At 39.7% G+C, this 12944-nt stretch overlaps 3 protein-coding genes across 3 annotated transcripts; 2 read left to right on the forward strand and 1 right to left on the reverse strand.

The window, feature by feature from the left end:
• Window positions 1–290: 290 nt before the first annotated feature.
• LOC109189296 lies at window positions 291–1136 on the forward strand. Its single transcript, XM_019340088.1, has one exon. The coding sequence runs from the start codon at window positions 291–293 to the stop codon at window positions 1134–1136; it is 846 nt and encodes a 281-aa protein (XP_019195633.1).
• A 4905-nt stretch (window positions 1137–6041) lies between these two features.
• On the forward strand, window positions 6042–6865 carry LOC109189295 (copper transporter 5.1-like). The gene has a single exon (XM_019340087.1). The coding sequence runs from the start codon at window positions 6268–6270 to the stop codon at window positions 6742–6744; it is 477 nt and encodes a 158-aa protein (XP_019195632.1). The 5' UTR covers window positions 6042–6267; the 3' UTR covers window positions 6745–6865.
• Window positions 6866–7834: 969 nt separating this feature from the next.
• On the reverse strand, window positions 7835–8360 carry LOC109189298. Its single transcript, XM_019340089.1, has 2 exons — window positions 8159–8360; window positions 7835–8046 (listed from the first exon to the last, which is right to left on the reverse strand). Exons 1-2 carry the CDS (start codon window positions 8358–8360, stop codon window positions 7835–7837), a joined length of 414 nt encoding a protein of 137 aa, XP_019195634.1.
• Between the last annotated feature and the right edge of the window lie 4584 nt (window positions 8361–12944).

Here is a 12944-nt window from a genome sequence, read left to right on the forward strand (position 1 = left end):
ATTGGGTGGACAATTGCAGACATCAAAGGGATAAGTCCATCCACTTGCATGCACCGAATCCTTCTAGAGGAAGGAGCAGAACCATCTTGTCAACCACAAAGAAGGCTATACAGGAAAAAAAATAGATACGCGAAATCTCTCTCTAGAAATCCTCTCTAGAGTTCTGCCTCCTTGCTAGGGTTTCTCCTAGGGTTTCGATTTTTTCTTGCTTTCTCTTTGTCGTTCACGGACGAAAGCTACTGCTGGGAGGGTTAACGACGACAAGGGCTACTGCTGCGCCGAGCAGGCTGATGGATCCGACGGTGCATGAGATCGATGATGGACCTCCGGCGCTCAAACGGGCGGATGAGGTCATAGAGCGCTTAACACAATGTTGGGGCGATATAGCGTTGGAGGAGGAGGAGGAGATCAGATTTGAGCTGGTGGGGGAGGGCGTTGGAGTAGTGGCGGAGGAGGAGGAACGGCAGTGGGTGTGTGTCGGTAGGTTCTTGACGACAAAGGTGGTGAAGTTGGAGTACATGCGGCATGTGATGGCCTCTGTTTGGCAACCGGTGTGGGGTATGCAGGTTACGGAGATTCAACCGGGATTGTTTATGTTCATCTTTTATGATGAAACGGATATGCAGAGGGTCCTGGATGAAGGGCCGTGGTCTTTTGATAATAGCACCCTCGTTTGTAAACAAGTGGAATCTGGTACAAGGCCGGCAGCGGTTAAGTTAAACTCGGTGGATATGTGGGTACAACTATATGACTTACCGTTGGGATATACTTCTGAAGCGGTTCTTGAGCAAGCAGCCAATTTTATTGGTTCATTTGTAAAAGTTGATGATCGTTATCCGGGTGCACCATGGAAGACGTTTCACCGGGTCCGTGTATCAATACCGGTGGATAAGCCACTAAAACAGAGGATGAAACTTATTAAGCGAGATAAGACAAGCTGCTGGGTAAATTTCCAGTACGAACGCTTACATAATTTTTGCTTTCATTGTGGTTTACTGGGGCATGCCTATAAATTTTGTAAGCTGGCAAGGAAATCAGGGCTCACTGCGGATAAATTTCCCTATACGGCGGACCTGAAGGCGGGGGGAGGTAGCCGGGGGCCAAGACAAGTGGGGGATCCATGGTTGTACCGCTAGATGGGAAGGGGAGGAGTGTGATGGGAGGGGAGGGGATGGAAAGATGGGAGGTACGGCTTTGGGTGATGTTGCGGGTGGAGGGGGAGCACGGGTTGGGGAAGAGAGGGCGGGTGAGGGGGTGGTGGTAGCGGCCTCTAAGAGAAGGAGGGGGGATGGGGTGGATGGTGGCAGTATAAGGATGGATGCAGGGAATGTGGTGATGTCTGAGTTCTCAAAAAACGGATTTACGGCGGGTCCTGGTGGTCAGGCCCGCCCATCTCAATGAGTACAATAAGCTGGAACTGTCGTGGCTTGGGCAATCCACAGACAGTTCGTGAAGTGGTGGACATGGTGTCCCGTAAGAAGCCCGATTTCGTCTACTTAATGGAAACTAAAGTAGATCGGAGTCATGCAGAAAGATTACGTATTAAGATTGGTTTTGAGGGTCTGTTCTATGTGGATCCAGATAGGAGAGGGGGTGGCTTAGCATTATTATGGAAAAAGATCAATACTGCTAGGCTGTTGAGTTATCCAAAGAATTATGTGGATGTGGAGGTAGCAATAAGGGAGAAGGTATGGCGTATGACATGTTTCTATGGGTTCCCACAGAGGCATAGACGCAGGGAGGCATGGCAATTGTTGAGTGGTTTAAAGGACAAGTCTACACTGCCTTGGGTGGCTTTGGGAGACTTTAATGATTTGTTATACCAGCGCGAGAAGAGAGGGGGGAATCCCCACCCGGATAGTCTACTGAGAGGCTCTGGAGATACTGTATACAATTGTGGACTTGTCCAATTGCCAATGCGAGGTCACCAGTTTACATGGGAGAAGGGGAAAGGGACTGATAGGTGGTTGGAGGAAAGGCTGGATAAGGTGTTGGTGTCTACACGATGGACTACTTTGCATACTGAGGCGTGTGTTGAAAATATTCTAACCCGAAAATTTGATCACTCTGCTCTCTTCCTGAACACTGATACTATACGGGGCCGCAGATATGGGGGACCGAAACGGTTTCGCTTTGAGATGGCATGGGTTCATGATGATGGTTGTCGGGGGTAGTGGAGACTGCCTGGCAGGATAGTAGGGATAAGGGGCTGTTGATTTGTCAGCAGCATTGTGGAGGAAGGCTAATGCGGTGGGGTGGGGAGCATTGGCATAAATTTGGTGACCGTATAAAGCAATTGAGAAAAGAACAGGATGAGCTGCGTCACAGACAGGATTCGGCTGCATTGGCCGAGTTTCGCGATCTAGAGGAGAGACTGGGACAATTGGAGATGCAGGAGGATGTATTTTGGAGGCAGCGGGCGAAACAGCACTGGCTGCATGGTACAGATTGCAATACCAAATTCTATCACAGGTACGCTTCTGCTCGTAGAAGGAAAAATTATATTCCTAGATTAAAAAATGATGTGGGTGCATGGGTGGATGGGGAAAATATGAGGAAAGTTGTTTTGGAGTATTATGCTGCTATTTTTACATCATCAAACACTGAATGTGAGGATCCCATGTTTGATAATTTTACCCCCCGTGTGACTAGTGAGCAGAACACTATGCTCCTTCGCCAGTTTGAAATAGAGGAGGTCAGGAGTGCTTTATTTGCAATGTTTCCTGATAAAGCATCAGGACCGGATGGTATGAACCCTGAGTTCTACCAGGAATATTGGGATATTGTAGGGGGAGATGTGTCTGAATTTATTGTGAATTGTTTAAATTCGGGCTCACTTCCTGAGGGATTGAATGATACTAATGTGGTTTTAATTTCGAAGAAAGATGTGCCTGAAACGGTAGCTGATATGAGACCAATAGCACTGAGTAATGTTCTGTACAGAATCATGGCAAAGGTAATAGCCAATAGGATGAAACCACTTATGGGGAACCTCATCTCAGAGGCCCAGAGTGCTTTTATTCCTGGGATACTTATTACTGATAATATTTTAATAGCTGCAAAGGTGGGGCATTATTTAAATAGAAAGCAGTGTGGTAGGAAGGGGTGGGCGGCATTGAAGTTGGATATGGCCAAGGCATATGATAGGATGGAATGACAATTTCTGAGAAGAATGTTGGAGGTAATGGGTTTTGATGACCGGTGGATTAATTTGTTGATGCAGTGCGTTACTACTGTCCAATATAACATCCTGATTAATGGTGTTAATAGTGGGGGTGTAACGCCAGCCAGGGGACTACGACAGGGAGATCCATTGTCTCCATATTTATTTCTCATATATGCTGAAGGGTTATCTATGTTATTGCAAAGAGCGCAAATAACTGGCTTAATACATGGCTGCAGAGTTGCTAGGGGAGCCCCACAGATATCACATCTATTTTTTGCAGATGATAGCCTATTATTTTTTAAAGCAGATGATAGGGAGGCAGAAGTAATTAAACAGTGCTTGGGACGATATGAGGAGCTATCAGGACAGAAGGTGAACTATCACAAGTCCAGTGTCTGTTTTAGCAGAAATACCAGTGTGGAGGACAGGGAAGTGGTGGCAAATTGCTTACAGGTAGACCAGGCACCCAACTTTGGGAAATATCTGGGGTTACCATCTTTTGTGGGGAGAAATAAGAGGGCAGTGTCCTCATATATTGAGGATAAGATAAAACAGAGAATTAGCTCATGGAACAAGAAATTTCTGACACAGGCAGGGAAGGAAATTCTATTGAAAAGCGTGGCACAATCTATGCCTACCTTTTCAATGAGTGTCTTCTTGATTCCGGACACGGTGTGTTTATCAATCCAGAGAACAATGAACAAGTATTAGTGGGGCACTGGTATGGATAGAGGAATACACTGGAAAGCTTGGGATAAGCTGAGTATCCCAAAGAAATATGGAGGAATGGGATTTAAAGATCTCAAGAATTTTAATCTAGCAATGTTGGGAAAGCAGGCATGGCGTCTACTCACAAGTCCAGACACACTTGTTGCAAAAGTCTATAAGGCAAGGTACTATCCGAATACCACTTTTATTGATGCCAAGGTAGGACGATGCCCAAGCCACTCATGGAGAAGTATTATGGCAGCTCATGATAGGGTGGTGGCACGGGTGCGCAGGAGGATAGGGGATGGTAAAACGACACTAATATGGGGACACCCATGGTTACCTGATAATCCTAGCCCTTTGGTACAGACTGATATGCCTGTAGAGCTCAGGCATGCTAAAGTGGTAAGTTTAATAGATGAACAGACTGCTACCTGGGACCCACATATTTTAGCAGATTTATTTGATGAGGAGTCACATATTTTAGCAGATTTATTTGATGAGGAGGATGTGAATAGAATACTGAGGATACCTGTCAGTCCGGGGTATGAGGACTCATGGTATTGGCCCGATGACCCCAATGGGATATATACGGTTAAAAATGCCTACAGAAACATTATGGGTATTTATGATCACTCACCCGAGGATTTTGAGAAATGGACTAAAATGTGGGGAATGAAGATATCCCCAAAATGGAAGACTTTTTTATGGAGAACAATTTGTGATGTTCTTCCAACAACTAACAACTTAATTATAAAGAGGGTGGAAGTGGATCCCACATGCCAAATGTGTGGGCTAGCACATGAGAATGTTATGCATACATTCATCAATTGTGATTATTCTAAACATGTTTGGAATATTTCAGGATTGCCAATAACAAATATTGTTGTCAACTCATTCCCCGAGTGGCTAACGATTGTGCTTACAATGTTCACAGAGGATCAAAGTGCAGCCGTGGTAGCATTGCTTTATCGCTTATGAAGGTGCAGAAATTCAGCCGTATGGGACGGCACATTGCCGCACCCTACGGCGGCTTGGAGGCAGGCCACGGGGGTACTACACTCCTACCAGCAAGTAGCACGCCGCGGCACATCACCTCCAACGGCAGCTACGGCGGACAACAATGGCGTCACTATCCCACGATGCTATGTGGATGCGGGATACCGGGAAGACACGGGAGAGGCTGCATACGGTATTGTGTTGCTGTCTCCAGAGGGATCTTTCTTAGCGGCAAAAAATGGAAGACTACCGAATTGCTTGTCGCCGTTTATGGCGGAGGCTTTGGCATGTAAGGAAGCTCTATCCTGGCTATTGGAGAAGAATATAACAACAGTATCCCTTCAAACAGACTGTTTACAGCTCAGGAATGCTATACGACAGAGATCAACTATCATAATGTCCTATGTTGGAGTAATAGTAGACCATGTAAGAATTTAATTTCGTCTTTTAATTATGTCTTGTTAAATCATATTTCTAGGCAGATTAATGCGCATGCGCATACGTTAGCTTCATTAGCTTTTATTCAGGATCAAACTATTTTATTCAGGATCAAACTATGTATTGGGATTATATCCACCTGACTGCATTGCATCTTTGATTCATTAATACAATCATTCATTGGTTGGCTTTCAAAAAAAAAGTATACAGAAAAAATACTTACAGAATAGTCTAAAAATTAACTCACTCAACCCTCCCAATCAATCTCCGGTCACATCTCAAATCACACATATGACCCTTGCTTGTCTCGTTAATCATTTGTAATAGCCATTGGTATTTAAGCTTAACTTGCTTCCAAGTACTTAAATGAATGGACCTCATCAGCTCTTATCAACAATCAAATTATTTATTAAATGCAAAATTTCCAACTTGAACCATTTGATAATGACACATACACCCAAAGTCTCTTCCGTGCCTTTCAAGGCAAAATTTCCTCGCTCCGAATACCTCACATCTTGATCAAATAAAATAATAAATGAATAAATCAACAATAATTCAATGACTTATTAAATTAAAAAAAAAAATAGTATCCACCACATTCAGTGTAATTTTCACACTGTAATTATTAAGATTTAATTGTTTTTTTCTTTATAATTTACCACCTTAAAACAAACTGGGTTGTTTTTATAGAGAATCCAAAATCTATTTCTAGATGTAGGATTTCCAGTAACATTCACGCAAACGTTTTTGGTACAAATTCCTATATTACATGTTTTGTTCGCTTCAATTCGTCTTCCTTAACGCATCCCCTTTCTTATCTTCAAGAATTCAACTCCACCACCACCACTCCCCTCTCTTCCTTTCCCGGCGGCCGGCGGTCACCAAACCTACCGGCTACTCCTCTCCTCTCTCCGATTTCAGTTCTTGAATCGTCAGAGCACATCAGATCTGCAAAGATGATGCACATGACCTTCTACTGGGGCAAAAAGGTGACCCTTTTGTTCGATTTCTGGAAAACCGATTCTTGGACCAGCTACACCCTAACCTTGCTGGCCTGTCTCATCTTCGCCGTCTTCTACCAGTACATGGAGGAGGGCCGCCAGAGGTTCAAGCTAATCTCCTCCCTCAGCGCCAAGAAGGGCTTCGCTGGCGCCAACTCGGTTCCGCCACCGTCTCAGCCGAGCCGCATCAACGCGCCGCTCCTTTACTCCCTCCCGACCGTGGGTGGCCGCCGGTATGCGGCGAGGTTCGCCGGGGCTGTGCTTTTCGGGGTCAACTCCGCGATCGGGTACATGCTGATGCTAGCCATCATGTCGTTCAACGCCGGCGTGCTGATCGCCATCGTGGTGGGCCTCTCCGTGGGGTACCTGCACTTCCGGAGCGGTGGCGAGGAGGACGTCGTGGTGGTGGATAATCCCTGCGCCTGTGCTTGAAATTCGATACCCTTTCCAGTCTCAATCCCCAACCTTAATCTATTATCGTCATATGTATTAATGTATATATACAATATATATATTCTGAATGGATTGAAACTGTTTTTCATTTTCTATTTTATCTTTTTTTGCTTTTCTAGAAATTGCAATTTCTATTACTCCTAACTTGTATTATTATTGTGCGTTACGGAATGAATTTGTTATAATATTTTAAAAATATTTAGATCGATATACAATTGCATAAATTATAACATTGAATATCATATAATACAATTGAAAAATTGAGTTAGATCGATTATGTTTTCTGATGTTATCATTGCTTAAATTCGAGCAAATAATTGTCCAATTAATAACTAACATGTAGATATATGTATATGGTGTTAAAACTTTAGAGACTTTATATATCAGTGTTTAAGATTTGTATTAATTGGGCTAATTAGCTCGTTGTCTAGCAACTTAGTTATATAAATTATTTGTACGTAATATATATTTTCTAGGTAGATATATAGCAATTTTGTCATCTTTGTATAAAAAGAGAAGATAATATCACTGGTTTGAATTACACATTATTGAAAACATCTTTATAGACGACATTGGTAGTAATAACATAATTTTGTCCATCCTCATTTAGAGCTAAAACCTTCAGGTCATCAGAATGGGTGACTCGGGATAAAGCCACGTACAATTGACCATGATGAAAGATCAATTTTTTCATCAACAACCCAACGTGAGTTAGTGTTTGGCCCTGGCTTTTATTGATAGTCATGGCATATGCGAGCATCAACAGGAATTGTTTACGCTGGAACTTGAAGGGCAATCTCATATCAAAAGGGGTGAGAGACATTCGGGGGATAAGAACTTTGCTTTCTTGATGTGTCCCATTAACTATTCTTGTTTCGACAATATGATCTGTCAATCTTGTGATGATGAGGCGCGTACCGTTGCAAAGACCAAGAGAGTGGTCTATGTTCTGCAATAACATAACAGGTGCACCAACCTTTAATGTCAATGAATAATGAGGAAGTCCAGACAATCTCAAACTATTTAAGAATTCAGAAGTGTGTAGTTATCATAGATTTTCACAACTTAACTATGTTCGACCTCCTGCAGTGTTCATGTCACACATGTACTGATTAATTTGATCAACGACATCTAAAGTCGGTGAGAGGATCGCCCGGACTTCTAGGTGCGACTCATCAAGCATGTCATATCTCGCGCTTGGGAAGGTGCTTTCCACTATAGTTACTATGGGATCGGGTCCACACTTCAACAGAAACCATGTCGAAATATCGATCTCAAACCCTGTAATCACATCTCCGATGTTTGCAATCCATTTTGAAAATCAATCAACTGTCTATCTATCTTCCTCTAAAGCTAAGTTCCGTAGTCTCAAGTTCTTCGTGAGCCCCAATACCTTGCACCTTCTTCGCGAGCCCCATTACCTTGCAATTTGTCCAGAAGTATGAAGAATTAATAGTTGCTCCGACAACTATTGGTCTCGTTACTTTCAGAAAAACTAGAAGAATCTGTCTAAAATCACCGCCCAAAACTACTGTCTTTCCACCAAATGTCTTTTCAGCACTACCCGGTATGGCGAACCTCAATAGATACCTCATGATTTTGCCCAAAGCCTCAAAACAGTGTTAATATATTAGATAATGCTATATAAAATTATAGTGAATATATAATACGGAGTATTAATTTTCGTAATAGAAATGCGATTCTAATATATTACTTACCGTACAGTTATCTATACAAATATGAATATTAGTTAATTGGTTGGGGTTCAGCCTTTGGAAGAATGAATATTAATTAATTGGTAAAAAAATTAATAAAGCTTAATTGGTAACAAAACTTTATATAAAAATTTAATAATGGGCTTGTTTGGTTATCAGCGGTTAGCGGTAGCAGATTGTATTAGCGGTTATCAAATAACGGATTGTATTAGCGGGTTTGACCATCGAATTGTACTAGTTATTTGTAAAAAAATGTTTGTTAAATTAGCTGTTTAGATTAGCGGTTAATATGTAAAATGACCAAAAGGGTAATAATAATAATACTAATAAAAATAAACAAATTGATGTAATAATAATAATAATAATAATAATAATAATAATAATAATAATAATAATAATAATAATAATAATAATAATGAAAATAATAATAATAAAATAATAATAATAATAATAATAATAATAATAATAATAATAATAATAATAATAATAATAATAATAATAATAATAAAATTACTAAAAAAAAAAAAAAAACTAAAATTGATGTGGGATCTTTGATCCCACATCGAAATGTGAAGGAAATGGAGGCGTTGAGCTCCCCATTATGGAAATAATAATAATAATAATGTGAAGGAAAAGGGGAGCTCAACGCCCCTTATTCATTCTGGCCTATCCGATGTGGAACATCGGATGGGCAGGAAAAAAGAAGCGTCAGGCTTTTTTATTAAAATTATTATTAACCAAAAGAGTTAGAAAAATAGAATTAAGTTTATTTTGGGCAAAAGCCCAAAACGCCATTCTGAAATGCTGCACATAGCAGCGTTTCAGATTTTGGCGGTTTGGAACAAATTCGCTGCTCCAAACCGCCATTTACTAAACATAGTTTTCAGTGTTTTGACATGGTCAAAACGCTGAAAACGGTGGATCCGCCAAAATTTTGACGGATCCCTTTTTAAGTACATATTTACTTTAATTTGTAATACCAATTAATTAGATATTATTAGTATATATTGACTAATAAATTACAAAATTTTATATGGAACATTCCTATAATGAATTGGAAAAAGAAGTAGTTAATTAATGATATGAAAAATTCCAACGAAATTCTAATATATTAGTTATAATTTTCATAGAAAATTGTAGCCAATATATACTAATAATTTTGTAATACAAATGAGATTTTAATATATTACTTAACGTACACTAATTTATACTAATATCAATATTAATTAATTGGTAAAAAAAATTAGTAAAGTTTAATTGGTATTATGATTATATATTACCTTCTGCTATTATATATATATATATATATATATATATATATATATATATATATATATATATATATATATATAGAGGGTTGAGTTCAAATGAGGACAACAATATATAGAGGATTGTGAGGACAAATAATGAGCACACAACTTAATACAAAATGGCACACAAGAATAAATGTAAACATCAGGTTTCGAACCCAGACTCTATAAATTAACAAATCTAGCACGCGACATACAAACTGTGGCACACGACTACATTCGGCCATGCACACAACATATCGACTAATGGCACACACTACATCTGTCCTCACAGTCCTCTATAATATACTTGTCCTCATTTGAATACACACACACACACACACACACACACACACACACACACACACACACACACACACACACACACACACACACACACACACACATATATATATATATATATATATATATATATATATATATATATACTTAGTCTATATATATAATGACCTTATAGAGTTAGTCTATAAGTTAGGAGACGTTTTCTAACTATTCTTAGTATTGTAATCTCTATCTTCTAATCTGAATTGTATATGTGCAATTATATATGATGAGAGAGAATAATACAATTCAGATTAGAAGATAGAGATTACAATACTAAGAATAGTTAGAAAACGTCTCCTAACTTATAGACTAACTCTATAAGGTCATTATATATATAGACTAACTATATATACATATATATATATATATATATATATATATATATATATATATATATATATATATATATATATATAGACTTGCACTCGGGTGCGAACGGCTCGCCTAGGCGCGAAATAGGAATGGATTCTGTTCGTCCACGTGTCCAGATCTAATGGATGAGAAACACTGATTTTTAAAAAAAATGCGGTGACATTTTCGTAAATAATTGAACATCGAGGTGCAAGTAAAATGTATTACAAGTGCATGTAAAATGTATCATAGGTGCAAGTAAAAATTTACACTGAGCATCAATACTTAGTTGCACTAATAGTTCTAAGTAGTTGCACCAATAGTTCTAAGTAGTTGCACACATAGGTATAAGTAGTTGCATCTAGGTGTATGAATGTTTGCGAGTGGTTTTCAGGAGTATTACTACCCGCGAACTCAGATCAATGAATGTTAACAAGGCAAAATTACATGCACTTATAGGTGAAAGTAGGTGCACATATAGTTATAAGTAGTTGCACCTATAGTTATAAATAGTTGCACAGATAGTTACAAGCACACCCAGGTGCATGAATGGTTGCGGAAAGTGAATGCTAACAAGGCAAAATTACATGCACTAATAGGTGAAAATAGGTGCACTTATAAGAGATTTTACTTGCACTTCGATGTTCAATTATTTACGAAAATGCCACCGCGTTTTTTTTTTAAGTTATTAGATCTGGACACGTGTCGCGCGCTGATTCGTTCGCATTTCCTTCCTGAGCACTTATTCACACCTGAGTGCGTCCCTATATATATATATATATATATATATATATATATATATATATATAATCATAATAGCAGAAAGTCATTATATATGATTAGATAGAATAATACAATTCAGATTACAAGATAGAGATTACAATACTAAGAATAGTTAGAAAACGTCTCCTAACTTATAGACTAACTCTAGTCAGACAATCTCAAACCACACAATTATTAACTAATTACAATAAGGAAATAATAGCGTAACAATAACATTATTAACACAGCCCCTCAAGCACAAGGTTGATGTGTGACAACGTTGAGCTTGTCCCGAAGAGCTTGAAAGCGCGGTCCTGGCAGCGGTTTGGTAAAGATATCTGCCAGCTGATCTTTATTATACACAAAATTGACAACGAAGCCCCCTGACGCCACCTTGTCCCGAACGAAATTATAATCAATCTCAACATGTTTCGTCCTGGCATGAAAAACAGGATTGGCGTAGAGATACGTTGTGCCGAGGTTATCACACCACAGGGTAGAAGGCTAACCGAAGGTGTTAACGGCTTGAGTGACAGCAGCAGGAATGGTTAACGGTTTAAAGTCTAACATACCTGCTCGATTAAGTATGTCGCTCATGTAGCGACGTTGTGAGAGTAACAGCCCACCATCGACTTTCAGTGTTTCAATGCCAAGAAAGAACCCCGGAGTCCCTAGGTCTCTAATCTTGAACATAGTGGAAAGCTGACTGATACTCTATCTTGTGCCGAAGATAGGGGTAAACACATGATTGTGGGCTTTGAAACTGTAACACCTAGGTGGGTAAATAATTTATAAGGCATATAGCTGTTTCAAAAGCATAGTCCCAGTATTGTAGAGGGATAGAGCTCTCAGCTAGTAGAGCTAGCCCGATTTCAATAATATGTCTGTTCCAGCGCTCAACTCTACCGTTTTGCTCGTGCGTGTAAGCACATCATTGCCTATGGTTTATGCTAAGGGATTGGAAAGTATTATGTAATTTGCGGTATCCACCCCCTAAATCGGATTGTATGGACTTGATAGAATGCGAGAATTGGCGTTCTACCATGACGCGAAACGACTCAAAAATTTTATAAATATTTGATTTTACCCGTAAGGGATAAAACCAGGTAAATCGCGAATAATCATCTACAAATAAAAGGAAATAACGGAAACCACTAGCAGAAACTACCGGGGCCGGACCCCAAATATCTGTATACAATAAATCTAATACATTTTTGCTAGTAGAATGGACCCTATCTAACGGAAACCATGATGACTTGCCAAGGTGGCAAGCTGCGCACGAGCCCATCATCTTGGAATTATTGAGATCGACCGGACAGCTTTGTAGAATTTTATTTAGAACATAACCATGAGGATGGCCCAATCTGTGGTGCCACATCATGGGAGTGGAATGGGAATTGAGAAAGGCAAAATTTGACCAAGCACCGGAAGTGTGTATAGACCACCTGACACAGGACCATTAAGCATAATTTCCCTAGTGATTGAATCCTTCACAATAAAACAGTTTTTGTGAAATTAAAAAAAAAAAACGTTGTTGTCATTAGTAAAGCGCTGAACTGATAGTAAAGGAACTGACAAATCTGGCACATATAATACATTGGATAATTTCAAACATTTTGACAGGGAAGGTATAAATGCTGAACCATCGTGTGAAATTACCAAACCCGTGCCATTACTGACTCGCAGGACATCACCGTCGTTGTACTCGTCAGATTGA

This window comes from Ipomoea nil, unplaced genomic scaffold (genome assembly GCF_001879475.1).
Source record: "Ipomoea nil cultivar Tokyo-kokei standard unplaced genomic scaffold, Asagao_1.1 scaffold1525, whole genome shotgun sequence".
Taxonomy (NCBI): domain Eukaryota; kingdom Viridiplantae; phylum Streptophyta; class Magnoliopsida; order Solanales; family Convolvulaceae; genus Ipomoea; species Ipomoea nil.